General features: G+C 47.7%; 1 protein-coding gene across 3 annotated transcripts in view; it reads left to right on the plus strand.

Moving 5' to 3' along the window:
* Positions 1-352: 352 nt before the first annotated feature.
* DAAM (disheveled-associated activator of morphogenesis-like protein) overlaps positions 353-27,665 on the plus strand; it is a 368,710-nt gene continuing 341,397 nt past the window's right edge. For all 3 annotated transcript variants that reach the window (XM_070099657.1, XM_070099673.1, XM_070099665.1), the window contains exon 1: positions 353-742. In XM_070099657.1, the coding sequence (XP_069955758.1) occupies positions 713-742 (30 nt within the window). In that variant the 5' untranslated portion in view covers positions 353-712. The remainder of the gene's footprint in view (positions 743-27,665) is intronic.

Genomic DNA, 27,665 nt, shown 5'->3' on the forward strand with positions numbered 1-27,665 from the left:
AGCAGAGCTCTGCTCCTCTAGCTACAGATACGTAATTACACTCATGCGTACACGCACGAATGCACGCAAAGCGCACACGCGCGCATGCACGCAAACAAGCACGCGCGTTTAAAAATGCTAGTTTTGATATCATATTTTGCCAGTGGAAGTTTTAAAGGCGAATATTGAGTCCCTTACTAAGAAAACTCTCCATTTATAATATAATAGCTAAAACAACGAGTACATAATGATGTTTTTGGCATAATTATTCTCCTATATTACTTATAATAAAGGAAGTAATTATATATATTAATACGATGGAAATTGGTAGCCGGGTACGTGTCCAGGTTGACAAGAGTCACCAGATGTTGCAAGTTCAGTGTGTGTCCAGACGTGGAGGTGGTGGGTTGTGTCGCTCTTCCTCGATATTTCTTAAGAGAACATTCTCTAATACGCCTTCCCAGGGAAATCCGTCTCATTCCAACTTCGTGAAATGTGGACGATAATGTGTAGGCGAGGTGTCCGTCGCTGCCACGACACGTAGCAAGTCTGGAGGATAAAGTCTTCGTAGGAACTAAGGTTGAAATAGACACCGGACAATCAATCACGACTCTTGGGGGTAGATTGATGGTTCTTGGTTAGGGGAAGAGTGGTGATTTGAACGAGTAGTGAGAAAGTGATCGTGACGCCAGGATGTGTACTGTCTGTCTGGTGAGTTGACGGTGACGCAGACATGGACAGGATGAGGGACACTGTTGGACAGGTGAGTGTGTCTGTCCCGCCTCTGTCATTACACATGTAAAAACTCACAGGTTACAGGCTTTTATTGGGACGTTTCGCTCTGTTTAGAGCGAAACGTCCCAGTGGTTGCTTGCTCTGCCGCTTGCCACCAGGCCACGGGGCCTGGTGGCAAGAGCTCTCGCTTCACACGCTTAGTGTCCGGGTTCGATTCCCGGAGAGGGTGGAACATTGGGCGTGTTTCCTTACACCTGTTGCCTGTATTCACCCATCAGTAAAATAGGTACCTGGGTGTTAGTCGACTGGTGTGGGTCGCATCCTGGGACAAAACTGACCTAATTTGCCCGAAATGCTCAGTATAACAAGCGACTTTCTATATAGTAGTATGTTACTGATGTCAACTATAGTCTGTATACCTTGTACATGTACTGGTAGTAAATATTATTAATTATTATTATTATTATTATTATTATTATTATTATTATTATTATTATTATTATTATTATTATTATTATTTGTTTCACTGTCACGTCTCATTGGGATCCCCACGTCTTACAATTTCGTATATGCTAATTTTGAGGGACGGGGGTGAGCCAGGAAAAGGCCTCTGTCAGATGACCCAAAGCTTAGTGAAGCTTTTGGTCACATGACCAAAAGCTTCACTACGCGGCTCATCGCCATAAAAAATTATGAGCACTACAGCAGACCTACTGGCCCATGCTAAGCAGGTCAAGTGTCAGAAGAAATTCTCAGCGATTTGTAAAATCACCGCCAACGGCGGTGCTTCTGCTGCTGCAGCACCGCCACCTTGTTTCCTGTCAATGTGTTGAACATGGGCAGCAGCCTGCCCAACACTGGGCATTTAGGACGAAATGCCAACAATCGTGTGCTGTAAGTTATAACCGGTTATACTGACTCGAGAATATATATATAACTTTCTTAGACAAGACGACACAAGTGCAACTAATGTGACATTTTATTGTGGCAACGTTTCGCTCTCCAGGAGCTTTGTCAAGCCCTAATATATTGTCGGTAAGTCTACCAACATTAGATATCTTTACAGATACCTTGAGCAGGTGATAACAAAGACAAGTGCAGAAGTTAAGTATCTTTATTCCGAAAGTTAACGCCTACACAGTAGACTTCTGTCGAGTACAGAAAAGTTGGCAGAAGCGGTAGAGATGTGAAGACGATGTAATCAGTCCATCACCCTTGACGACGTAGTTTTGAGGTGGTTAGTCCCTCAGTCTAGTCTGAAACAATGCACACAGTTTCAGACAATATTACAGGGCAGTAGGATCACCGACAGTAGTCACTGCAGTAGACAGGACACAACAGTGCCTTCAGTGAATCTTCCCATTAGAAGCCCCGTAGCGCTGGACATGTTAGTCTCGGGTACCACGGTTCGAACCCCCTTCTACCTTGTTTTGTATATTGGATGGGCTGGGAAATTATTCTTACTCTCTGTTATTCATTATTTATGTAGTATTTGTAGGGAGAAAGTGATCAGCGGAGGTTGTTGGAGTGACGCATGAGACGTTGGGTGACGCATGAGACGTTGGGTGACGCATGAACCGTTGGGTGACGCATGAGACGTTGGGTGACGCATGAGACGTTGGGTGACGCATGAACCGTTGGGTGACGCATGAGCCGTTGGGTGACACATCAGACGTTGGGTGACGCATCAGACGTCGGGTGACGCATCAGACGTTGGGTGACGCATGAGACGTTGGGTGACGCATGAGCCGTTGGGTGACGCATGAGCCGTTGGGTGACGCATGAGCCGTTGGGTGACGCATCAGACGTTGGGTGACGCATCAGACGTCGGGTGACGCATCAGGTGGAGATCACGAGCCACAAAACTTGCACATCTTTCCTAGAATTAATTGCGTTTGTCGTAAGTTTTTTGACGTTAATAGACGAGTACTGATTCAGTTGTACTCACACTTGTGCAACACTTGGGTATTAATTATGGAAACGTTTCGCCCCACAGTGGCTTAATCTGTCCAATACGGAGAAGAATGGTTGATCAGAAGGAGTTTGAGGTAATCGGTCCCTCAACCTGTAGTCAGTCCATCAATATACTGCCAATGTTACAACACTGTTAAACCAGTGTTGTAACACAAACTAGTGTTTCAACACTGTTAAACCAGGGTTACAATACTATTAAACCAGGGTTACAACACTGTTAAACCAGTGTTGTAACACAAACTAGTGTTTCAACACTGTTAAACCAGGGTTACAATACTATTAAACCAGGGTTACAATACTATTAAACCAGGGTTACAACACTGTTAAACCAGTGTTGTAACACAAACTAGTGTTTCAACACTGTTAAACCAGGGTTACAATACTATTAAACCAGGGTTACAACACTGTTAAACCAGTGTTACAACAGTGGTAAACCAGTGTTACAGTGGTAAAGCAGTGTTACAACAGTGGTAAACCAGCCATGGAGTCAACACAAGAGAATCTCAAGCACTGCCAACACCGGTGATCCAGTGTACGTAAACTAGTGTTTAAAACTGTACCCCCCCACCTCCCCTCTCTCCCCTCCCCTCTCTCCCATCTCCCCTCCCCTCTCTCCCCTCTCCCCTCCCCTCTCTCCCATCTCCCCTCCCCTCTCTCCCATCTCCCCTACCCTCTCTCCCATCTCCCCTCCCCTCCCCTCCATCTCCCCTCCCCTCGCCCCTCAGTAACAGGTGTTCATCATTAACCGTAAAGCGCGTAGTCGTGTGCGTGCGCGTGTGTGCGCGTGTGTGTGTGTGTGTGTGCGCGCGTGCGTGCGCGTGTGTGTGTGCGTGCGAGTGTGTGCGCGCGCGCGTGTGTGTGTGTGTGTGTGTGTGTGTGTGTGTGTGCGTGCGTGCGCGCGCGCGCGCGCACACACACACACACACACACACACACACGTGTGCACAGAGCGGTATGCCACTGGTGGTATCCTCTTTCGGTATACCACTGGTGGTATCCTCTTTCGGTATACCACTGGTGGTATCCTCTTTCGGTATACCACTGGTGGTATCCTCTTTCGGTATACCACTGGTGGTATCCTCTTTCGGTATACCACTGGTGGTGTCCTCTTTCGGTATACCACTGGTGGTATCCTCTTTCGGTATACCGCTGGTGGTATCCTCTTGGTATACCGCTGGTGGTATCCTCTTTTGGTATACCACTGGTGGTATCCTCTTTTGGTATACCACTGGTGGTATCTTTTGGTATACCACTGGTGGTATCCTCTTTTGGTATACCACTGGTGGTATCCTCTTTTGGTATACCACTGGTGGTATCCTCTTTTGGTATACCACTGGTGGTATCCTCTTTTGGTATACCACTGGTGGTATCCTCTTTTGGTATACCACTGGTGGTATCTTTTGGTATACCACTGGTGGTATCCTCTTTTGGTATACCACTGGTGGTATCTTTTGGTATACCACTGGTGGTATCTTTTGGTATACCACTGGTGGTATCTTTTGGTATACCACTGGTGGTATCCTCTTTCGGTATACCACTGGTGGTATCTTTTGGTATGCCTCTGGTGGTATCCTCTTTCGGTATACCACTGGTGGTATCCTTTTGGTATACCACTGGTGGTATCCTCACTTTGGTATACCACTGGTGGTATCCTCACTTTGGTATACCACTGGTGGTATCCTCACTTTGGTACACCACTGGTGGTATCCTCACTTTGGTACACCACTGGTGGTATCCTCACTTTGGTATACCACTGGTATCCTCACTTTGGTATACCACTGGTAGTATCCTCCCTTTGGTATACCACTGGTGGTATCCTCCCTTTGGTATACCACTGGTGGTATCCTCCCTTTGGTATACCACTGGTGGTATCCTCTCTTTGGTATACCACTGGTGGTATCCTCCCTTTGGTACAGCACTGGTGGTATCCTCACTTTGGTACACCACTGGTGGTATCCTCACTTTGGTATACCACTGATGGTATCCTCCCTTTGGTATACCACTGGTGGTATCCTCCATTTGGTATACCACTGGTTGTATCCTATTTTGGTATACCACTGGTTGTATCCTATTTTGGTATACCACTGGTGGTATCCTATTTTGGTATACCACTGGTGGTATCCTATTTTCGTATACCACTGGTGGTATCCTCCCTTTGGTATACCACTGGTGGTATCCTCCGGTATACCACTGGTGGTATCTTCCCTTTGGTATAACCACTGGCGGCATCCTCACTTTGGTATGCCACTGGCGGTATCCTCACTTTGGTATGCCACTGGTGGTATCCTCCCTTTGGTATGCCACTGGTGGTATCCTCCCTTTGGTATGCCACTGGTGGTATCCTCCCTTTGGTATACCAGTAGTATCCTCTCTTTGATATACCACTGGTGGTATCCTCTTTGGTATACCACTGGTGGTATCCTCTTTGGTATACCACTGGTGGTATCCTCCCTTCGGTATGCCACTGGTGGTATCCTCCCTTCGGTATACCACTGGTGGTATCCTCTCTTTGGTATACCACTGGTGGTATCCTCTCTTTGGTATACCACTGGTGGTATCCTCTCTTTGGTATACCACTGGTGGTATCGTCCCTTCGGTATACCACTGGTGGTATCGTCCCTTCGGTATACCACTAGTGGTATCGTCCCTTCGGTATACCACTGGTGGTATCGTCCCTTCGGTATACCACTGGTGGTATCGTCCCTTCGGTATACCACTAGTGGTATCGTCCCTTCGGTATACCACTGGTGGTATCGTCCCTTCGGTATACCACTAGTGGTATCGTCCCTTCGGTATACCACTGGTGGTATCGTCCCTTCGGTATACCACTGGTGGTATCGTCCCTTCGGTATACCACTAGTGGTATCGTCCCTTCGGTATACCACTGGTGGTATCGTCCCTTCGGTATACCACTAGTGGTATCGTCCCTTCGGTATACCACTAGTGGTATCGTCCCTTCGGTATACCACTAGTGGTATCGTCCCTTCGGTATACCACTGGTGGTATCGTCCCTTCGGTATACCACTGGTGGTATCGTCCCTTCGGTATACCACTGGTGGTATCGTCCCTTCGGTATACCACTGGTGGTATCGTCCCTTCGGTATACCACTAGTGGTATCGTCCCTTCGGTATACCACTGGTGGTATCGTCCCTTCGGTATACCACTAGTGGTATCGTCCCTTCGGTATACCACTAGTGGTATCGTCCCTTCGGTATACCACTAGTGGTATCGTCCCTTCGGTATACCACTGGTGGTATCGTCCCTTCGGTATACCACTGGTGGTATCGTCCCTTCGGTATACCACTAGTGGTATCGTCCCTTCGGTATACCACTGGTGGTATCGTCCCTTCGGTATACCACTAGTGGTATCGTCCCTTCGGTATACCACTAGTGGTATCGTCCCTTCGGTATACCACTAGTGGTATCGTCCCTTCGGTATACCACTGGTGGTATCGTCCCTTCGGTATACCACTAGTGGTATCGTCCCTTCGGTATACCACTAGTGGTATCGTCCCTTCGGTATACCACTGGTGGTATCGTCCCTTCGGTATACCACTGGTGGTATCGTCCCTTCGGTATACCACTAGTGGTATCGTCCCTTCGGTATACCACTGGTGGTATCGTCCCTTCGGTATACCACTGGTGGTATCGTCCCTTCGGTATACCACTGGTGGTATCGTCCCTTCGGTATACCACTGGTGGTATCGTCCCTTCGGTATACCACTGGTGGTATCGTCCCTTCGGTATACCACTAGTGGTATCGTCCCTTCGGTATACCACTGGTGGTATCTCTCCCTTTCCCTCCGTTTTACCTCCCTCCCTCACGAGAGAGAGTTGAGACAGTGTACTGTGGTGTACCAGCTGTACTGTGGTGTACCAGCTGTACTGTGTGTAGCGCGTCCCTGGCCAGCTACACCATCCTTGGTGTTGACGGGGACGGGAAGCGCTAAATCTGTAAGGATCATAGCGTCTGGGGGGATAAGAACATAACATAAGAAAGGAGGAACACTGCAGGAGGCCTGTTGGCCCATACTAGGCAGGACCTTTACAATTCATCCCACTAACAAAACATTTGCCCAACCCAATTTTCAATGGCAAGCAGTCAGGTTTTGTCTAGTAAGTGAAGGGGCCTTGGATCAAGAGCCCGTGTGTGTGTGTGTGTGTGTGTGTGTGTGTGTGTGTGTGTGTGTGTGTGTGTGTGTGTGTGTGTGTGTGTGTGTGTGTTTGGCATGGTCCAGGTAACGAGCACACGCTAGTTAACACGCAGTCGTTACCTCCAACCACGCACAAGGTGCACATGGCCTGATGCATACTCAAACAGGGCCGTATAGACACACGTGTGTGTTTGTGTGTGTGTACACGCGCATTCGGGCACACAAACAGGCACGCACACAGAGTCCCTGTAAGACAACCAATCTCTCCCATCACAACAGTTGACAAACATGCCGCCGCCCCCACCTATATATATATATATATATATATATATATATATATATATATATATATATATATATATATATATATATATATATATATATATATATATAATGTCGTGCCGAATATGTAAAACTGGTCAATTAGGAAGAACTCGTTCAAAATTAAGTTCTTTCTAAATTGTTCTCTTATAAGTTTAAAGATATATGTTTTTCATTAATGTTAATGTAAATTTTTTTAATTTTGCACCAAAAGTATCTTAGAAAACTTACCTAACCTTATTATAACTAGAGCAATTTATTTTAGCCTAACCCAGCTAAATATATTTTAGATTTGTTTACAGTAATTTAATATTAAACAAACAGTGAAATATGTTTTTTTTCGTTAGGTTCAGAATGATTTTGGCGAAATTATTGCATACACAAATTTTCACTTGTCCTATATGGCAAGATGACAGTTGCTATTTAAGCCAAGATCGCAAATTCTGCCTATTCGGCACGACATATATATATATATATATATATATATATATATATATATATATATATATATATATATATATATATATATACACCAGGGGGAGAGACAAGAGACGCTGAACACTGACCAGGATCTCTAAGACACTGTCAGACGCTTCTGTCTCAGCGTGGCGGGGATAGAACCCGCCACTCTGGCGGGAGATTAGTCTGTAAAAACTTGCATTTGTGGTGACAGTGGAGCCTATGCTAACCTTCGTCTGGTGAATAAATATTCCTAGTTGGATGAATCTTGTTGTGACCAGCTGGCCCAGTGGCTAACGCATCGGTCTGGAGTTTTGTGACTCTCTGACCGCGCGTTCTATTTCCACCTCTGGTATGGTTTATTTGCAGTCGTGTCATTACGATTTCGTGAGTCAACACTCTTAAGGGAATTCAATAAGATAAATTTGCAACAGATAAGTATCTTTAAAGTGAAACGTTTCGCCTATACAGTAGGCTTCTCCAGTTGAGTACAAAAGAGTTAGCTGAAGCAGTAGAGATGTGAAGACGATGTAATCAGTCCACTCTTGAAGACGTACTATTGAGGTGGTCAGTCCCTCAGGTCCCTGAGGGACTGACCACCTCTGGTGTCATACCAGACATAAATCCAGAAATTGGAAGAACTAATGGGGATTTAAAATCAGAGAGCGCGAGTGGGTCAAAAAACAGTGAGTAACAGCAAAGGGACGAAACATCAGAATGAGCGAGAGTAACGAGGGGGGGGGGGTTCTGCAAGGACCAATACTAAGCCCATTGTTGTTAATAATATACCTGGATGACCTAACAGAGGGCACTAAGTCCTGTGTGTGTGTGTGGGTATTTACCTAATTGTGGTTGCAGGGGTCAAGTCACAGCTCCTGGCCCTGCCTCTTCACTGGCGGCTGCTACTAGGTCACTCTTCCTGCTCCATGAACTTTAGCGTACCTCTTCTTAAAAGTGTGTGTGTGTGTGTGTGTGTGTGTGTGTGTGTGTGTGTGTGTGTGTGTGTGTGTGTGTGTGTGTGTGTGTGTGTGTGTGTGTGTGTCTGTGTGTGTGTGATCTGAAGCTAAGAATAAGATAAGGAGAGGATAAGCTTCAGAAAGACGTAATCAGACTACAGATATGGTCGACCAAGTGGCTTCTCAATTTCATTAGAACAAATGCAGGGTCACGCGAATTGAAAAAGGTGAGGACAGACCGGACACAGAGTACCGCAAGGACGGAGAGAAGCTACAAATATCAGAATAAAAAGTATACATAGCCTATATAACATTCAGGAACTTAATAAGTGAAGAATTCTTTGAAACCTGAGGACAGTCACTGAGTACGCGGCGCCAGCATGCAGCCCACACCTGGTCAAGCACCTGAAGTCCCGTGAGAATAGGTTTGAAACCAAATTAATGCCAGAACAGAGAGGCATAGGCTATGAGGAGACATTATCACGACATACAACGTTTTAAGATCAATAGGACGCAGGCGGAAGCTGAAGACACATGAATCTTACGGGTATCAGGAAGTATTTCTTTAGTTTCAGGCTGGTTGAAAAGTGGAATGAGTTGAATGGGGCAACGGTGGAGGCAAACTCAGTACACAGTTTCAAGAGTAGGTATGACAGTGCTCAAGAGGCCAGAAGTCAGTGATGCCGATTAAAATGGTCTATGAGGCGGGTCCAGGAGCTAAATCTCGAACCCCCTTGCAAATACAACTAGGTGACTCTATACGTACACACACACATTTGCACGCACACACATTTGCACACACACATTTACACACACATTTACACACACACACACACACACACACACACACACACACACACACACACACACACACACTCACATTTACACACACATTTACACACACACACACACACACACACACACACACACACACACACATTTACACACACATTTACACACATTTACACACACACACACACACACACACACACACATTTACGCACACATTTACACACACATTTACACACACACGCACGCGCGCACACACACATTTACACACATTCTTGAAGACACGTACAAACAGTAACTGACAAACACGCACATACACCCGACACGAATCTCCTAGAGTTCCGTGACTGTACAACGAAAATAAAGGAAGGAAGAGAAGGAATGGAGGAGTGAAGGAGGGAGGGAGGGAGAGAAGGAGTGGAGGAGGGAGGGAGGGAAGGAGTGGAGGAGGGAGGGAGGGAGGGAAGGAGTGGAGGAGGGAGGGAGGAAGGGAAGGAGAGAGGGAGGAAGGGAGGAAGGGAAGGAGGGAAGGAGTGAAGGAGGGAGGGAGTGGAGGAGGGTGGGAGGGAGTGGAGGAGGGTGGGAGGAAGTGGAGGAGGGTGGGAGGGAGTGGAGGAGGGTGGGAGGGAGTGGAGGAGGGTGAGAGGGAGTGGAGGAAGGTGGGAGGGAGTGGAGGAGGGAGGGAGGGAAGGAGTGGAGGAGGGAGGGAGGAAGGGAAGGAGGGAGGGAGGAAGGGAAGGAGGGAAGGAGTGAAGGAGGGAGGGAGGGAAGGAGTGAAGGAGGGAAGGAGTGGGGGAGGGAGGGAAGGAGTGGAGGAGGGTGGGGGGGAAGGAGTGGAGGAGGGTGGGGGGGAGGTAGTGGAGGAGGGTGGGAGGGAAGGAGTGAAGGAGGGAGGGAAGGAGTGAAGGAGGGAGGGAAGGAGTGAAGGAGGGAGGGAAGGAGTGAAGGAGGGAGGGAAGGAGTGAAGGAGGGAGGGAAGGAGTGAAGGAGGGAGAGAAGGAGGGAGGGAGGGAAGGAGGGAGGGAACGAAGGAGGGAGGGAAGGAAGGAGGGAGGGAGGGAAGGAAGGAGGGAGGGAGGGAAGGAGTGAAGGAGGGAAGGAGTGAAGGAGGGAGGGGAGGGAGGGAGGGGAGGGCCAACATTCACTACATACAACTTAAACTTGAACATACAACACAATATTCTAATGTGATAACGTTCAATACGTTATCACGTAACGTTCAATACGTTGTCACGTAACGTTCAATACGTTGTCACGTAACGTTCAATACGTTGTCACGTAACGTTCAGTACGTTGTCACGTAACGTTCAGTACGTTGTCACGTAACGTTCAGTACGTTGTCACGTACTTAGCAGTGTTGACGTGTACTTAGCTCTGTGAAGACCTGTTTGCGCGCTCTCTACGAATTGAAGCAAGATGCCCTCCATCGAGCAACTTTACCAACAGCTTAAAGAAGAATTGAGGATGGCGAAGTTGGAGATTCGGGGACTGACCGAGGAAAACAAGAAGATTCGTAGTAGTCCTCCTGTTTTGAGTCCTCAGGTCAAGAAGGGAAACTGGTCAGTGGCTGGACAGCAGGGAACGAAGTTGACGATCAAGAGGACGAATGGAAAGGTAGAAACGATGAAGAAGAAAGAGACTGCCGTGGAAACTGTTGTGGAAACATCTAATACATTCTCAGTGCTACCCGACGAATGTGAGTCGACTACTGGGAACGTCACGACGAAAGACATTAAGGAAGGTAAGAATATTGTTGTTGTTGGGGATAGCCAGATTAGGTATATGGATAGGGCGTTCTGCTTGAAGGACAGGAGTAGGAGACAGAGAGTTTGCTTTCCTGGGGCTGGGATGGAGGATATTGTTAGCCGTCTGGATGACATCATGAGAGGTAATGGGAGCAATCCTATTATCTGTCTCAATGCTGGAGGCAACGATGTTGGCAGACGTAGGAGTGAAGACCTGATTAGCAGGTATAGGTCAGCAATAGAAATAATTAGGAGTAAGGGTGGGAACCCTGTCATATGTGGTATTTTGCCAAGGAGGGGAGTTGGAAATGAATGGTTGTCCAGGGCAATTGGTGTCAATTGCTGGCTGGACAAATACTGTAAGGAAAATGCGGTAACATTCATTGACAACTGGGATTTCTTCTATGGCAGAAATGACATGTATGCCAGGGATGGGGTTCACTTATCTAGGTCTGGGGTGGTAGCACTGCCAGCTGCAGTGGAGGGAGCAGTTAGGACTTTAAACTAGGAATAGTTAGTGGTATGGGTTTTGGCAGGAAAACAGTGAAGTCCCAGTGTAGTAATATTATGAGTTCTAGGGGAACTAGTAATAAGCAGAACGAGGTAGATATTGAAAAGCCAGGGACTTTGGGTGATAAAGACAGTAATAGGTTTAGTAGAAAAACAGAAATGAGCAGGAAGGGTAAAGAGAAAGGAGAGTCTTTCAATGTTTATTATGCTAATTGCCGTAGTGCTAGGAATAAGATGGACGAGTTGAGATTAGTTGCTAGTGCAGGTAACATTGATGTATTTGCCTTAACTGAGACGTGGTTTAATTAAAAAAGACGGGACATGCCTGCGGAATGTCATATTCAGGGTTTTAAATTGTTCCAAGAAGATAGAAGTATCGGGAAGGGGGGTGGGGTGGCATTGTATGTCCGAGATCGCTTGAACTGTTGCATAAAAACGGGTATTAAGTCTAAAGTAACACATACAGAGTCTGTTTGGATAGAATTTTCAGAGGGGCATGAAAAACTGATTTTAGGAGTGATATACCATCCCCCAAACTTAGATAGGGACCAAGGGAGACTACTGTGGGAGGAAATTGTTAAGGCCACAAGGCACGATAATGTAGTAATTCTAGGAGACTTTAACTTTAGTCATGTTGATTGGAATTTCTTGACTGGGAATTTAGAATCATACAACTTCTTAGAAGTAGTTCAGGATTGTTTTTTGAAGCAGTTTGTGACAGAACCTACAAGGGGAAATAACCTGCTTGACTTAGTTATGGCAAACAATGAATCCCTTGTTAATAATTTAGAAATTTCAGAGAAACTGGGTGCTAGCGACCACAAATCAATTACATTTAGCATTGAATGGAAGTACGATAGTAGCGATAACTCAGTAACAGTCCCAGATTTTCGCTTAGCAGATTACGATGGGCTTAGAGAACACTAATCTGTTGACTGGGGTAACGAAGAGAGCTATCAATATGACAGTTTTCTGAACACTATACATGCTGCTCAAAGAACGTTTATCCCATATAAAGAAATCAGATCAAATAGAAATGACCCAAAATGGATGAATAATAGGCTCAAATATCTACTAGGGCATAAGAAAGGAATTTATAGGCGTATCAAAAGAGGTGAGGGTCATCTTATGAATCAGTATATTGACATTAAGAGGGACATTAAAAAGGGGATAAGAAAAGCTAAAAGGGACTATGAAATTAAAGTTGCTAGGGATTCTAAAACTAACCCAAAAAGTTTTTTCCAGGTCTATAGAACAAAAGTTAGAGATAAGATAGGTCACCTTAAAAATAACTATGGGCACCTTACTGACAAAGAGAATGAAATGTGCTCGATTTTTAATAATTATTTTCTCTTAGTTTTTACACAGGAAGACACTAACAATATTCCAGTAATTAATTTTTACAGTGGGCTAGAAGAAGATAAATTATGTAACATCACAGTCACTAGTGAAATGGTTGTGAAGCAGATAGACAGACTGAAGCAAAATAAGTCGCCGGGTCCTGATGAGGTTTTGTCAAGGGTTCTTAAGGAATGCAAAATGGAAGTCTGTGAACCATTAACTAATATTTTTAATTTATCTCTTCAAACAGGTGTAGTGTCTGATATGTGGAAGATGGCTAATGTAATTCCTGTTTTTAAAACAGGGGACAAGTCGTTACCGTCAAATTACCGCCCAATAAGCCTGACCTCAATTGTAGGCAAATTACTAGAGTCAATTATAGCTGAGATTATAAGAAGCCATCTCGATAAGCATAGCTTGATTAATGATACTCAGCATGGATTCACAAGAGGCCGGTCTTGTCTAACTAATTTATTAACTTTCTTCAGTAAAGCTTTTGAGGCTGTTGACCACGATAAAGAATTTGATACTATTTACTTAGATTTTAGTAAGGCTTTTGATAGAGTTCCGCACCATAGACTGTTAAAGAAAGTGGCAGCTCATGGCATTGGGGGAAAAGTGCTCTCGTGGATCGAGTCATGGCTCACTGACAGGAAGCAGAGAGTGTCCATAAATGGGGTTAAATCCGAGTGCGGATCTGTAACAAGTGGCGTTCCACAGGGATCAGTCTTGGGCCCGTTGTTGTTTATAATATATATCAATGATCTTGATGAGGGAATTACTAGTGATATGAGCAAATTCGCCGATGACACAAAGATAGGTAGGATAATTGATTCAAACGTAGATGTTATGGAACTTCAGGAGGATTTAAACAAACTCTATTCTTGGTCAGAAAAGTGGCAGATGCAGTTCAATGTAGATAAATGCAAGGTTCTGAAGCTTGGGAGTACCCATAACCCTAGCACTTATAAGTTAAATGATGTAGAACTTAGCCATACAGATTGCGAAAAGGACTTGGGGGTTATGGTGAGCAGCAACCTTAAACCAAGACAGCAATGCCTAAGCGTACGTAATAAGGCAAATAGATTACTGGGATTTATATCAAGAAGTGTAAGCAACAGAAGTCCAGAGGTCATACTGCAGCTTTATACATCATTAGTAAGGCCTCACCTAGAAAGGACATAGGAAAGTATTGGTTTGGAAATAGGGTAGTTGATGAGTGGAACAGTCTACCTAGTTGGGTTATTGAGGCTGGGACTTTGGGTAGTTTCAAATTTAGGTTGGATAAGTACATGAGTGGGAGGGGTTGGATTTGAGTGGGACTTTAACATCAGAGCTTATTTCTTGAGTGGCATTGAAAATTGGGTTGGGCAAATGTTTTGTTAGTGGGATGAATTGTAAAGGACCTGCCTAGTATGGGCCAACAGGCCTCCTGCAGTGTTCCTCCTTTCTTATGTTCTTATGTAACGTTCAGTTCGTTGTCACGTAACGTTCAGTACGTTGTCACGTAACGTTCAGTACGTTGTCACGTAGCGTTCAGTACGTTGTCACGTAACGTTCAGTACGTTGTCACGTAGCGTTCAGTACGTTGTCACGTAACGTTCAGTACGTTGTCACCTAACGTTCAGTACGTTGTCACGTAACGTTCAATACGTTGTCACGTAACGTTCAGTACGTTGTAACGTAACGTTAAAAAATGTTTCAGCACTTACGTCACCGTTCACAACGGTACAGTGTCGTGTCACCGTTCACAACGGTACAGTGTCGTGTCACCGTTCACAACGGTACAGTGTCGTGTCACCGTTCACAACGGTACAGTGTCGTGTCACCGTTCACAACGGTACAGTGTCGTGTCACCGTTCACAACGGTACAGTGTCGTGTCACCGTTCACAACGGTACAGTGTCGTGTCACCGTTCACAACGGTACAGTGTCGTGTCACCGTTCACAACGGTACAGTGTCGTGTCACCGTTCACAACGGTACAGTGTCGTGTCACCTTTCACAACGGTACAGTGTCGTGTCACCGTTCACAACGGTACAGTGTCGTGTCACCGTTCACAACGGTACAGTGTCGTGTCACTGTTCACAACGGTGACAGGACACTGTACCGTTGTCAACGGTACAGTCTCAACATATAATTTACGAAATTCAGGCGTTGATTGCCAAAAAAACAGTAACCGTTCGCGTGTGAGCTGCCGTTATTGAGGAAGGACTTGGATAAACGGGTGGAGGCGGGACTTGGATAAACGGGTGGAGGCGGGACTTGGATAAACGGATAGAGGAAATTTTGTATATTTTTTTGAATACTAGAATACTGTGTCAGCCTGAGCTGGCAGACTTTAGTAGTGTCAGCCTGAGCTGGCAGACTTTAGTAGTGTCAGTCTGAGCTGGCAGACTTTAGTAGTGTCAGTCTGAGCTGGCAGACTTTAGTGGTGTCAGCCTGAGCTGGCAGACTTTAGTAGTGGCAGTCTGAGCTGGCAGACTTTAGTAGTGTCAGTCTGAGCTGGCAGACTTTAGTAGTGTCAGTCTGAGCTGGCAGACTTTAGTAGTGTCAGTCTGAGCTGGCAGACTTTAGTAGTGTCAGTCTGAGCTGGCAGACTTTAGTAGTGTCAGCCTGAGCTGGCAGACTTTAGTAGTGTCAGTCTGAGCTGGCAGACTTTAGTAGTGTCAGCCTGAGCTGGCAGACTTTAGTAGTGTCAGCCTGAGCTGGCAGACTTTAGTAGTGTCAGTCTGAGCTGGCAGACTTTAGTAGTGTCAGTCCGAGCTTGCAGACTTTAGTAGTGTCAGCCTGAGCTGGCAGACTTTAGTAGTGTCAGTCTGAGCTGGCAGACTTTAGTAGTGTCAGTCTGAGCTAGCAGACTTTAGTAGTGTCAGTCTGAGCTGGCAGACTTTAGTAGTGTCAGCCTGAGCTGGCAGACTTTAGTAGTGGCAGTCTGAGCTGGCAGACTTTAGTAGTGTCAGCCTGAGCTGGCAGACTTTAGTAGTGTCAGTCTGAGCTGGCAGACTTTAGTAGTGTCAGCCTGAGCTGGCAGACTTTAGTAGTGTCAGTCTGAGCTGGCAGACTTTAGTAGTGTCAGTCTGAGCTGGCAGACTTTAGTAGTGTCAGTCTGAGCTGGCAGACTTTAGTAGTGTCAGTCTGAGCTGGCAGACTTTAGTAGTGTCAGTCTGAGCTGGCAGACTTTAGTAGTGTCAGTCTGAGCTGGCAGACTTTAGTACTGTCAGCCTGAGCTAGCAGACTTTAGTAGTGTCAGTCTGAGCTGGCAGACTTTAGTAGTGTCAGCCTGAGCTGGCAGACTTTAGTAGTTGCAGTCTGAGCTGGCAGACTTTAGTAGTGTCAGCCTGAGCTGGCAGACTTTAGTAGTGTCAGTCTGAGCTGGCAGACTTTAGTAGTGTCAGCCTGAGCTGGCAGACTTTAGTAGTGGCAGTCTGAGCTGGCAGACTTTAGTAGTGTCAGTCTGAGCTGGCAGACTTTAGTAGTGTCAGCCTGAGCTGGCAGACTTTAGTAGTGTCAGTCTGAGCTGGCAGACTTTAGTAGTGTCAGCCTGAGCTGGCAGACTTTAGTAGTGTCAGCCTGAGCTGGCAGACTTTAGTAGTGTCAGCCTGAGCTGGCAGACTTTAGTAGTGTCAGCCTGAGCTGGCGGACTTTAGTAGTGTCAGCCTGAGCTGGCAGACTTTAGTAGTGTCAGTCTGAGCTGGCAGACTTTAGTAGTGTCAGTCTGAGCTGGCAGACTTTAGTAGTGTCAGCCTGAGCTGGCAGACTTTAGTAGTGTCAGTCTGAGCTGGCAGACTTTAGTAGTGTCAGTCTGAGCTGGCAGACTTTAGTAGTGTCAGCCTGAGCTGGCAGACTTTAGTAGTGTCAGCCTGAGCTGGCAGACTTTAGTAGTGTCAGTCTGAGCTGGCAGACTTTAGTAGTGTCAGCCTGAGCTGGCAGACTTTAGTAGTGTCAGTCTGAGCTGGCAGACTTTAGTAGTGTCAGCCTGAGCTGGCAGACTTTAGTAGTGTCAGCCTGAGCTGGCAGACTTTAGTAGTGTCAGTCTGAGCTGGCAGACTTTAGTAGTGTCAGTCTGAGCTGGCAGACTTTAGTAGTGTCAGTCTGAGCTGGCAGACTTTAGTAGTGTCAGCCTGAGCTGGCAGACTTTAGTAGTGTCAGCCTGAGCTGACAGACTTTAGTAGTGTCAGCCTGAGCTGGCAGACTTTAGTAGTGTCAGTCTGAGCTGGCAGACTTTAGTAGTGTCAGTCTGAGCTGGCAGACTTTAGTAGTGTCAGCCTGAGCTGGCAGACTTTAGTAGTGTCAGTCTGAGCTGGCAGACTTTAGTAGTGTCAGTCTGAGCTGGCAGACTTTAGTAGTGTCAGCCTGAGCTGACAGACTTTAGTAGTGTCAGCCTGAGCTGGCAGACTTTAGTAGTGTCAGCCTGAGCTGGTAGACTTTAGTAGTGTCAGTCTGAGCTGGCAGACTTTAGTAGTGTCAGTCTGAGCTGGCAGACTTTACTAGTGTCAGCCTGAGCTGGCAGACTTTAGTAGTGTCAGTCTGAGCTGGCAGACTTTAGTAGTGTCAGTCTGAGCTGGCAGACTTTAGTAGTGTCAGTCTGAGCTGGCAGACTTTAGTAGTGTCAGCCTGAGCTAGCAGACTTTAGTAGTGTCAGCCTGAGCTGGCAGACTTTAGTAGTGTCAGCCTGAGCTGGCAGACTTTAGTAGTGTCAGCCTGAGCTGGCAGACTTTAGTAGTGTCAGCCTGAGCTGGCAGACTTTAGTAGTGTCAGCCTGAGCTGGCAGACTTTAGTAGTGTCAGCCTGAGCTTGCAGACTTTAGTAGTGTCAGCCTGAGCTGGCAGACTTTAGTAGTGTCAGCCTGAGCTGGCAGACTTTAGTAGTGTCAGCCTGAGCTGGCAGACTTTAGTAGTGTCAGCCTGAGCTGGCAGACTTTAGTAGTGTCAGCCTGAGCTGGCAGACTTTAGTAGTGTCAGCCTGAGCTGGCAGACTTTAGTAGTGTCAGCCTGAGCTGGCAGACTTTAGTAGTGTCAGCCTGAGCTGGCAGACTTTAGTAGTGTCAGTCTGAGCTGGCAGACTTTAGTAGTGTCAGTCTGAGCTGGCAGACTTTAGTAGTGTCAGCCTGAGCTGGCAGACTTTAGTAGTGTCAGCCTGAGCTGGCAGACTTTAGTAGTGTCAGCCTGAGCTGGCAGACTTTAGTAGTGTCAGCCTGAGCTGGCAGACTTTAGTAGTGTCAGTCTGAGCTGGCAGACTTTAGTAGTGTCAGTCTGAGCTGGTAGACTTCAGTAGTGTCAGTCTGAGCTGGCAGACTTTAGTAGTGGCAGTCTGAGCTGGCAGACTTTAGTAGTGTCAGCCTGAGCTGGCAGACTTTAGTAGTGTCAGTCTGAGCTGGCAGACTTTAGTAGTGTCAGCCTGAGCTGGCAGACTTTAGTAGTGTCAGTCTGAGCTGGCAGACTTTAGTAGTGTCAGCCTGAGCTGGCAGACTTTAGTAGTGTCAGCCTGAGCTGGCAGACTTTAGTAGTGTCATCCTGAGCTGGCAGACTTTAGTAGTGTCAGTCTGAGCTGGCAGACTTTAGTAGTGTCAGTCTGAGCTGGCAGACTTTAGTAGTGTCAGTCTGAGCTGGCAGACTTTAGTAGTGTCAGTCCGAGCTTGCAGACTTCAGTAGTGTCAGTCTGAGCTGGCAGACTTTAGTAGTGTCAGTCTGAGCTGGCAGACTTTAGTAGTGTCAGTCTGAGCTGGCAGACTTTAGTAGTGTCAGTCTGAGCTGGCAGACTTTAGTAGTGTCAGTCTGAGCTGGCAGACTTTAGTAGTGTCAGTCTGAGCTGGCAGACTTTAGTAGTGTCAGTCTGAGCTGGCAGACTTTAGTAGTGTCAGTCTGAGCTGGCAGACTTTAGTAGTGTCAGTCTGAGCTGGCAGACTTTAGTAGTGTCAGTCTGAGCTGGCAGACTTTAGTAGTGTCAGCCTGAGCTGGCAGACTTTAGTAGTGTCAGTCTGAGCTGGCAGACTTTAGTAGTGTCAGCCTGAGCTGGCAGACTTTAGTAGTGTCAGCCTGAGCTGGCAGACTTTAGTAGTGTCAGTCTGAGCTGGCAGACTTTAGTAGTGTCAGTCTGAGCTGGCAGACTTTTGTAGTGTCAGCCTGAGCTTGCAGACTTTAGTAGTGTCAGCCTGAGCTGGCAGACTTTAGTAGTGTCAGCCTGAGCTGGCAGACTTTAGTAGTGTCAGCCTGAGCTGGCAGACTTTAGTAGTGTCAGCCTGAGCTGGCAGACTTTAGTAGTGTCAGCCTGAGCTGGCAGACTTTAGTAGTGTCAGCCTGAGCTGGCAGACTTTAGTAGTGTCAGCCTGAGCTGGCAGACTTTAGTAGTGTCAGCCTGAGCTGGCAGACTTTAGTAGTGTCAGCCTGAGCTGGCAGACTTTTGTAGTGTCAGCCTGAGCTGGCAGACTTTAGTAGTGTCAGCCTGAGCTGGCAGACTTCAGTAGTGTCAGCCTGAGCTGGCAGACTTCAGTAGTGTCAGTGTGAGCTGGCAGACTTTAGCAATGTCAGCCTGAGCTGGCAGACTTTAGCAATGTCAGCCTGAGCTGGCAGACTTGAGTAGTGTCAGCCTGAGCTGGCAGACTTGAGTAGTGTCAGCCTGAGCTGGCAGACTTTAGTAGTGTCAGCCTGAGCTGGGAGACTTTAGTAGTGTCAGCCTGAGCTGGCAGACTTTTGTAGTGTCAGCCTGAGCTGGCAGACTTTAGTAGTGTCAGCCTGAGCTGGCAGACTTTAGTAGTGTCAGCCTGAGCTGGGAGACTTCAGTAGTGTCAGCCTGAGCTGGCAGACTTTAGTAATGTCAGCCTGAGCTGGCAGACTTTAGTAGTGTCAGCCGTAGCTGGGAAAATTTAGTAGTGTCAGCCTGAGCTGGCAGACTTTAGTAGTGTCAGCCTGAGCTGGCAGACTTTAGTAGTGTCAGCCTGAGCTGGCAGACTTTAGTAGTGTCAGCCTGAGCTGGGAGACTTCAGTAGTGTCAGCCTGAGCTGGGAGACTTCAGTAGTGTCAGCCTGAGCTGGGAGACTTCAGTAGTGTCAGCCTGAGCTGGCAGACTTTAGTGTCAGCCTGAGATGGGAGACTTCAGTAGTACCAGCCTGAGCTGGGAGACTTCAGTAGTGTCAGCCTGAGGTGGCAGACTTCAGTAGTGTCAGACTGAGCTGGGAGACTTCAGTAGTGTCAGCCTGAGCTGGTAGACATTAGTAGTGTCAGCCTGAGCTGGCAGACTTTAGTAGTGTCAGCCTGAGCTGGGAGACTTCAGTAGTGTCAGCCTGAGCTGGGAGACTTCAGTAGTGTCAGCCTGAGCTGGGAGACTTCAGTAGTGTCAGCCTGAGCTGGCAGACTTCAGTAGTGTCAGCCTGAGCTGGCAGACTTCAGTAGTGTCAGCCTGAGCTGGGAGACTTCAGTAGTGTCAGCCTGAGCTGGGAGACTTCAGTAGTGTCAGCCTGAGCTGGGAGACTTCAGTAGTGTCAGCCTGAGCTGGGAGACTTCAGTAGTGTCAGCCTGAGCTGGTAGACTTCAGTAGTGTCAGCCTGAGTTGGCAGACTTCAGTAGTGTCAGCCTGAGCTGGTAGACTTCAGTAGTGTCAGCCTGAGCTGGCAGACTTCAGTAGTGTCAGCCTGAGCTGGGAGACTTCAGTAGTGTCAGCCTGAGCTGGTAGACTTCAGTAGTGTCAGCCTGAGCTGGCAGACTTCAGTAGTGTCAGCCTGAGCTGGTAGACTTCAGTAGTGTCAGCCTGAGCTGGCAGACTTCAGTAGTGTCAGCCTGAGCTGGCAGACTTCAGTAGTGTCAGCCTGAGCTGGCAGACTTCAGTAGTGTCAGCCTGAGCTGGCAGACTTCAGTAGTGTCAGCCTGAGCTGGCAGACTTCAGTAGTGTCAGTCTGAGCTGGGAGACTTCAGTAGTGTCAGCCTGAGCTGGCAGACTTCAGTAGTGTCAGCCTGAGCTGCAGTTACTATCACTTGGTAATTACCTTCTCCTACAGTGATAATTCCCAAGTAAGGGTAACACACAGCGTGCATGGTGGGACACACTGTGAGTGCCCGTGGTTCGATCCCCGGTACGGGTGTGAACACTGGGGCGTATTTCCTCAAGACACCTGCTGTCCGTATTCACCTAGCAGTGAAGTAGGTACCTGGGTGTTAGTCGACTGGTGTGGGTCGCATCCTGGAACAAAATTGACCATAACTGACATCTTTAATGTCACTTATGGTCTGTAAGTTGTATCATATAATTTTAGAAATAAAGATTATTGTTGTTATAATAGTAGTGGACAGGGTGAGAATCGAATAAGAATGAAGGGAGGAGGGACTGAAGAGTGTGAGAATGAGGTAGGTAGAAGTACGTAAGAATCAGAGGAGAGAGAGAGGAAGGGGGAAATGTGTGGAAGCGGGCTAGGGTGGTCCAGAAATTAGAAGTGAGCCCGTGGGGTCCGTTCACACGAATCCAGCACCTTGACTCCGCCTCGCCTCAGGAGGGGAAAACAAATGCTAGTCGTGTGTTTGTTTAGGCTATTAAGGGGGGAGGTGGAAGGGGGGGAATGTTGTTCCCTCATTTACATGTGGAAATCACAAGCGGTGATTTACGGGGCCCAGAAATAACCTCGGTGGTATGTTGCCTCCGTCACCCTACCAGGGTGTCTGGCAGGAAATTTGTACACCTCGAGAATGGCTTTTTTTTTTGTGTGTGTGTGTGTTCCCGAAATGATTTATAGGCGCGCTGAAGACCCTGTTGTGGTTGTTATTGTGGTGGTGGTTGTTGGTGATGGTAGTTGTTGTTGTTGGTGGTGGTGGTGGTGGTTGTTCATTTCTTTCATTGTTTACGTTACTGTTTACTTTGTGAATATAGTTTGTTAGGTTTGAAGGCTGTCGGTTGTAGGATGGTGTTGAGGGTTCCAGTTCACCGCTACACCAATATTATTCATACTTAACTCTCTTCAAATATTGATCAAAGTAAATTGTGTGTACACACACACACACACACACCCACCCGCACACACACACACACACACACACACACACACACACACACACACACACACACACACACACACACCTGGAGCACCTGGAACGGAACAGGAGTATAAATGCCAACCAGCACGGATTCACGGAAGGCAAATCCTGTGTCACAAACCTTCTGGAGTTTTATGATAAAATAACAGAAGTAAGACAAGAGAGAGAGAGGGGTGGGTTGATTGCATCTTCTTGGACTGCAAGAAGGCCTTTGACACAGTTCCTCACAAGAGATTAGTGCAGAAGCTAGAGCATCAGGCGCATATAACAGGAAGGGCACTGCAATGGATCAGAGAATACCTGACAGGGAGGCAACAACGAGTCATGGTACGTAATGATGTATCACAGTGGGCACCTGTGACGAGCGGGGTCCCACAGGGGTCGGTCCTAGGACCAGTGCTATTTTTGGTATATGTGAACGACATGACGGAAGGGTTAGACTCAGAAGTGTCCCTGTTTGCAGATGATGTGAAGTTAATGAGGAGAATTAAATCTGATGAGGACCAGGCAGGACTTCAAAGAGACCTGGACAGACTGGACACCTGGTCCAGCAAATGGCTTCTCGAATTTAATCCTGCCAAATGCAAAGTCATGAAGATAGGGGAAGGGCACAGAAGACCACAGACAGAGTATAGGCTAGGTGGCCAAAGACTGCAAACCTCACTCAAGGAGAAAGATCTTGGGGTGAGTATAACACCGAGCATGTCTCCGGAAGCACACATCAATCAGATAACTGCTGCAGCATATGGGCGCCTGGCAAACCTGAGAACAGCATTCCGACACCTTAGTAAGGAATCATTCAAGACACTGTACACCGTGTATGTCAGGCCCATACTGGAGTATGCAGCACCTGTTTGGAACCCGCACTTGATAAAGCACGTCAAGAAACTAGAGAAAGTACAAAGGTTTGCAACAAGGTTAGTTCCAGAGCTAAGGGGAATGTCCTATGAAGAAAGATTAAGGGAAATCGGCCTGACGACACTGGAGGACAGGAGGGTCAGGGGAGACATGATAACGACATATAAAATACTGCGTGGAATAGACAAGGTGGACAAGGACAGGATGTTCCAGGGAGGGGACACAGAAACAAGAGGCCACAATTGGAAGTTGAAGACACAAATGAGTCAGAGAGATAGTAGGAAGTATTTCTTCAGTCATAGAGTTGTAAGGCAGTGGAATAGCCTAGAAAATGACGTAGTGGAGGCAGGAACCATACACAGTTTTAAGACGAGGTTTGATAAAGCTCATGGAGCGGGGAGAGAGAGGGTCTAGTAGCAACCGGTGAAGAGGCGGGGCCAGGAGCTAGGACTCGACCCCTGCAACCACAAATAGGTGAGTACACACACACACACACACACACACACACACCTGTGTCTATATACACAGACACTTGTGTGTATATACACACCTATGTATATATACACACACCTGTATGTATATACATAGGCACCTATGTGTATATACACTGAAATCACACACGTGTGTTTATACACACACCTGTGTGCATATATACTGTTTTGTGCAGGCAGTGTATATACACTGCACAAAACACTGAGAGTGAGGTAGCAGCGTGGTAGTCCTGAGGTAGCAGCGTGGTAGTCCTGAGGTAGCAGCGTGGTAGTCCTGAGGTAGCAGCGTGGTAGTCCTGAGGTAGCAGCGTGGTAGTCCTGAGGTAGCAGCGTGGTGGTCCTGAGGTAGCAGCGTGGTGGTCCTGAGGTAGCAGCGTGGTAGTCCTGAGGTAGCAGCGTGGTAGTCCTGAGGTAGCAGCGTGGTAGTCCTGAGGTAGCAGCGTGGTAGTCCTGAGGTAGCAGCGTGGTAGTCCTGAGGTAGCAGCGTGGTAGTCCTGAGGTAGCAGCGTGGTAGTCCTGAGGTAGCAGCGTGGTAGTCCTGAGGTAGCAGCGTGGTGGTCCTGAGGTAGCAGCGTGGTAGTCCTGAGGTAGCAGCGTGGTAGTCCTGAGGTAGCAGCGTGGTAGTCCTGAGGTAGCAGCGTGGTAGTCCTGAGGTAGCAGCGTGGTAGTCCTGAGGTAGCAGCGTGGTAGTCCTGAGGTAGCAGCGTGGTAGTCCTGAGGTAGCAACGTGGTAGTCCTGAGGTAGCAGCGTGGTGGTCCTGAGGTAGCAGCGTGGTGGTCCTGAGGTAGCAGCGTGGTAGTCCTGAGGTAGCAGCGTGGTAGTCCTGAGGTAGCAGCGTGGTAGTCCTGAGGTAGCAGCGTGGTAGTCCTGAGGTAGCAGCGTGGTAGTCCTGAGGTAGCAGCGTGGTAGTCCTGAGGTAGCAGCGTGGTGGTCCTGAGGTAGCAGCGTGGTAGTCCTGAGGTAGCAGCGTGGTAGTCCTGAGGTAGCAGCGTGGTAGTCCTGAGGTAGCAGCGTGGTAGTCCTGAGGTAGCAGCGTGGTAGTCCTGAGGTAGCAGCGTGGTAGTCCTGAGGTAGCAGCGTGGTAGTCCTGAGGTAGCAGCGTGGTAGTCCTGAGGTAGCAGCGTGGTAGTCCTGAGGTAGCAGCGTGGTAGTCCTGAGGTAGCAGCGTGGTGGTCCTGAGGTAGCAGCGTGGTAGTCCTGAGGTAGCAGCGTGGTAGTCCTGAGGTAGCAGCGTGGTAGTCCTGAGGTAGCAGCGTGGTAGTCCTGAGGTAGCAGCGTGGTAGTCCTGAGGTAGCAGCGTGGTAGTCCTGAGGTAGCAGCGTGGTAGTCCTGAGGTAGCAGCGTGGTAGTCCTGAGGTAGCAGCGTGGTAGTCCTGAGGTAGCAGCGTGGTAGTCCTGAGGTAGCAGCGTGGTAGTCCTGAGGTAGCAGCGTGGTAGTCCTGAGGTAGCAGCGTGGTAGTCCTGAGGTAGCAGCGTGGTAGTCCTGAGGTAGCAGCGTGGTAGTCCTGAGGTAGCAGCGTGGTAGTCCTGAGGTAGCAGCGTGGTAGTCCTGAGGTAGCAGCGTGGTAGTCCTGAGGTAGCAGCGTGGTAGTCCTGAGGTAGCAGCGTGGTAGTCCTGAGGTAGCAGCGTGGTAGCCCTCGGTAACTACGGCAGAAAGTCCGGGCTACAAACTTTCTATGTCGGGTTCTTACACTTGGCCCTGGGCACGTCTCAAGGCATGTTGCAGCGCAGGCGCGCACCTCTGTCACAGCAAGTGTGTGTGTGTGTGTGTGTGTGTGTGTGTGTGTGTGTGTACTCACCTATTTGTGGTTGCAGGGGTCGAGTCACAGCTCCTGGCCCCGCCTCTTCGCTGATTGCTACTAGGTCCTCTCTCTCCCTGCCCCATGAGCTCTATCATACCTCGCCTTAAAACTATGTATGGTTCCTGCCTCCACCACATCACTTTCTAGGCTATTCCATGGCCTGACTACTCTATGACTGAAGAAATACTTCCTAACATCCCTTTGATTCATCTGAGTCTTCAACTTCCAATTGTGACCTCTTGTGTCTGTGTCCCATCTCTGGAACATCCCGTCTTTGTCCACCTCGTCTATTCCGCGCAGTATTTTATATGTCATTATCATGTCTCCCCTGACCCTCCTGGCCTCCAGTGTCTTCAGGCCGATTTCCCTCAACCTTTCTTCATAGGACAATCCCCGTAGCTCTGGGACTAGTCTTGTTGCAAACCTTTGCACTTTCTCTAATTTCTTGACGTGCTTGACTAGGTGTGGATTCCAAACTGGTGCTGCATACTCCAGTATGGGCCTGACGTAGATGGTATACAGAGTCTTAAACGAATCCTTACTGAGGTATCGGAACGCTATCCGTAGGTTTGCCAGGCGCCCGTATGCTGCAGCAGTTATCTGATTGATGTGCGCCTCAGGAGATATGCTCGGTGTTATACTCACCCCCAGATCTTTTTCCTTGAGTGAGGTTTGCAGTCTTTGGCCATCTAAACTATATTGTGTCTGCGGTCTTCTTTGCCCTTCCCCAATCTTCATGACTTTGCATTTGGCAGGGTTAAATTCAAGGAGCCAGTTGCTGGACCAGGCTTGTAGCCTGGTGTGTGTGTGTGTGTGTGTGTGTGTGTGTGTGTGTGTGTGTGTGTGTGTGTGTGTGTGTGCGTGCGCGTGTGCGTGCGTGCGCGTGTGCGTGCGTGTGTGTATGTGTACTCACCTAATACTGGTTGCATGGGTTGAGTTATTGTTCCTGGCCCCACCTCTTCACTGGTGGCTAGTAGGTCCACTCTGTCCCTGTTCCATGAGTTTTATCATACTTCTTCTTAAAGCTCTGTATAGATACTGCCTCCATTACATCACTTTCCAGACTATTCCACTTCCTGACAACTCTTTGGCTGAAGAAATACTTCCTAACATCCATGTAACTCGTCTGAGTCTTCAACTTCCGATTGTGAACTCTTGTTACTGTGTCCCGTCTCTGGATCATCCTCTCTCTGTCCACCTTGTAGATTCTTCGCAGTATTTTATATGTCGTTATAATGTCCTCCCTATCATTCTTTTCCTCCAGTGTCGTCAGGTCGATTTTCCTTAACCTCTCCTCGTAGGACATGCCCCTTAGCTCCGGGACTAGCCTTGTTGCAAACCTTTGCACTTTCTCTAGTTTCCGTATGCGCTTGGCTAGGTGTGGGCTCCAAACTGGTGCTACATACTCCAATATAGGCCTGACATGCACGGTGTACAGGGTCCTGAACGATTCCTTGAGATGTCGGAATGCTATTCTTAGGTTTGCTAGGCGCCCGTATGCTGCACCAGTTATTTGTTGATGTGCTCGCTGTTATACTCTTGGATCCTTTTCCTTGAGTAAGGTATGTAGTCTTTGGCCCCCTAGACTGTACTCCTCCTGCGGTCTTTGCCCTTCCCCAATCTTCATGACTTTGCACTTGGTGGGGTTGTACTCTAGGAGCCAGTTTCTGGACCAGGCTTGCAGCCTGTCCAGATCCCTTTGTAGTTCTGCCTGGTCCTCGTCCGATTGAATTCTTCACATTAACATATCATCGGCAAACAGGGACATTTCTGAGTCTCTTCCTTCCATCATGTCGTTCACAAATACCAGAAACAGCACTGGTCCTAGGACTAACCCCTGTGGAACCCCACTCGTCACAGGCACCCACTCGGACACCTCGTCACGTATCATCACACGCTGTTGTCTTCCCGATAGATATTCGCTGATCCATTGCAGTGCCTTCCCTGTTATACCTGCCTGGTCCTCCAGCTTTTGCACTAATCTCTTTTGTGGAACTGTGTCAAAAGCCTTCTTACAGTCCAAGAAAATGCAGTCTCTCTCTCTCTCTCTCTCTCTCTCTCTCTCTCTCTCTCTCTCTCTCTCTCTCTCTCTCTCTCTCTCTCTCTCTCTCTCTCTCTCTCTCTCTCTCTCTCTCTCTCTCTCTCACTCTCTTGTCTTACTGCTGTCACCCTGCCATAGAACTTCAGTAGGTTTGTGACACAAGATTTCTCGTCCCTGAAGCCGTGGTGGCTGTCGTTGATAAACTCATTTCTTTCTATGTGCTCCAGCACTCTTCTGATAATCTTCTCCGTGACTTTGCATACTATACATGTCAGTGACACTGGTCTGTAGTTTAGTGTTTCGTGTCTGTTTCCTTTTTTTAAAAACTGGGACTACATTTGCTGTCTTCCAAACCTCAGGTAGTCGCCCTGTTTCGATAGATGTGTTGAAGATTGTTACTGGTGTACACAGCACCTCTGCTCCCTCTCTCAGGACCCATGGAGAGATGTTATCTGGCCCACATCGCCTTTGAGGTATCTAGCTCGCTC

This window comes from Cherax quadricarinatus, chromosome 5, assembly GCF_038502225.1.
Source record: "Cherax quadricarinatus isolate ZL_2023a chromosome 5, ASM3850222v1, whole genome shotgun sequence".
Taxonomy (NCBI): Eukaryota; Metazoa; Arthropoda; class Malacostraca; order Decapoda; family Parastacidae; genus Cherax; species Cherax quadricarinatus.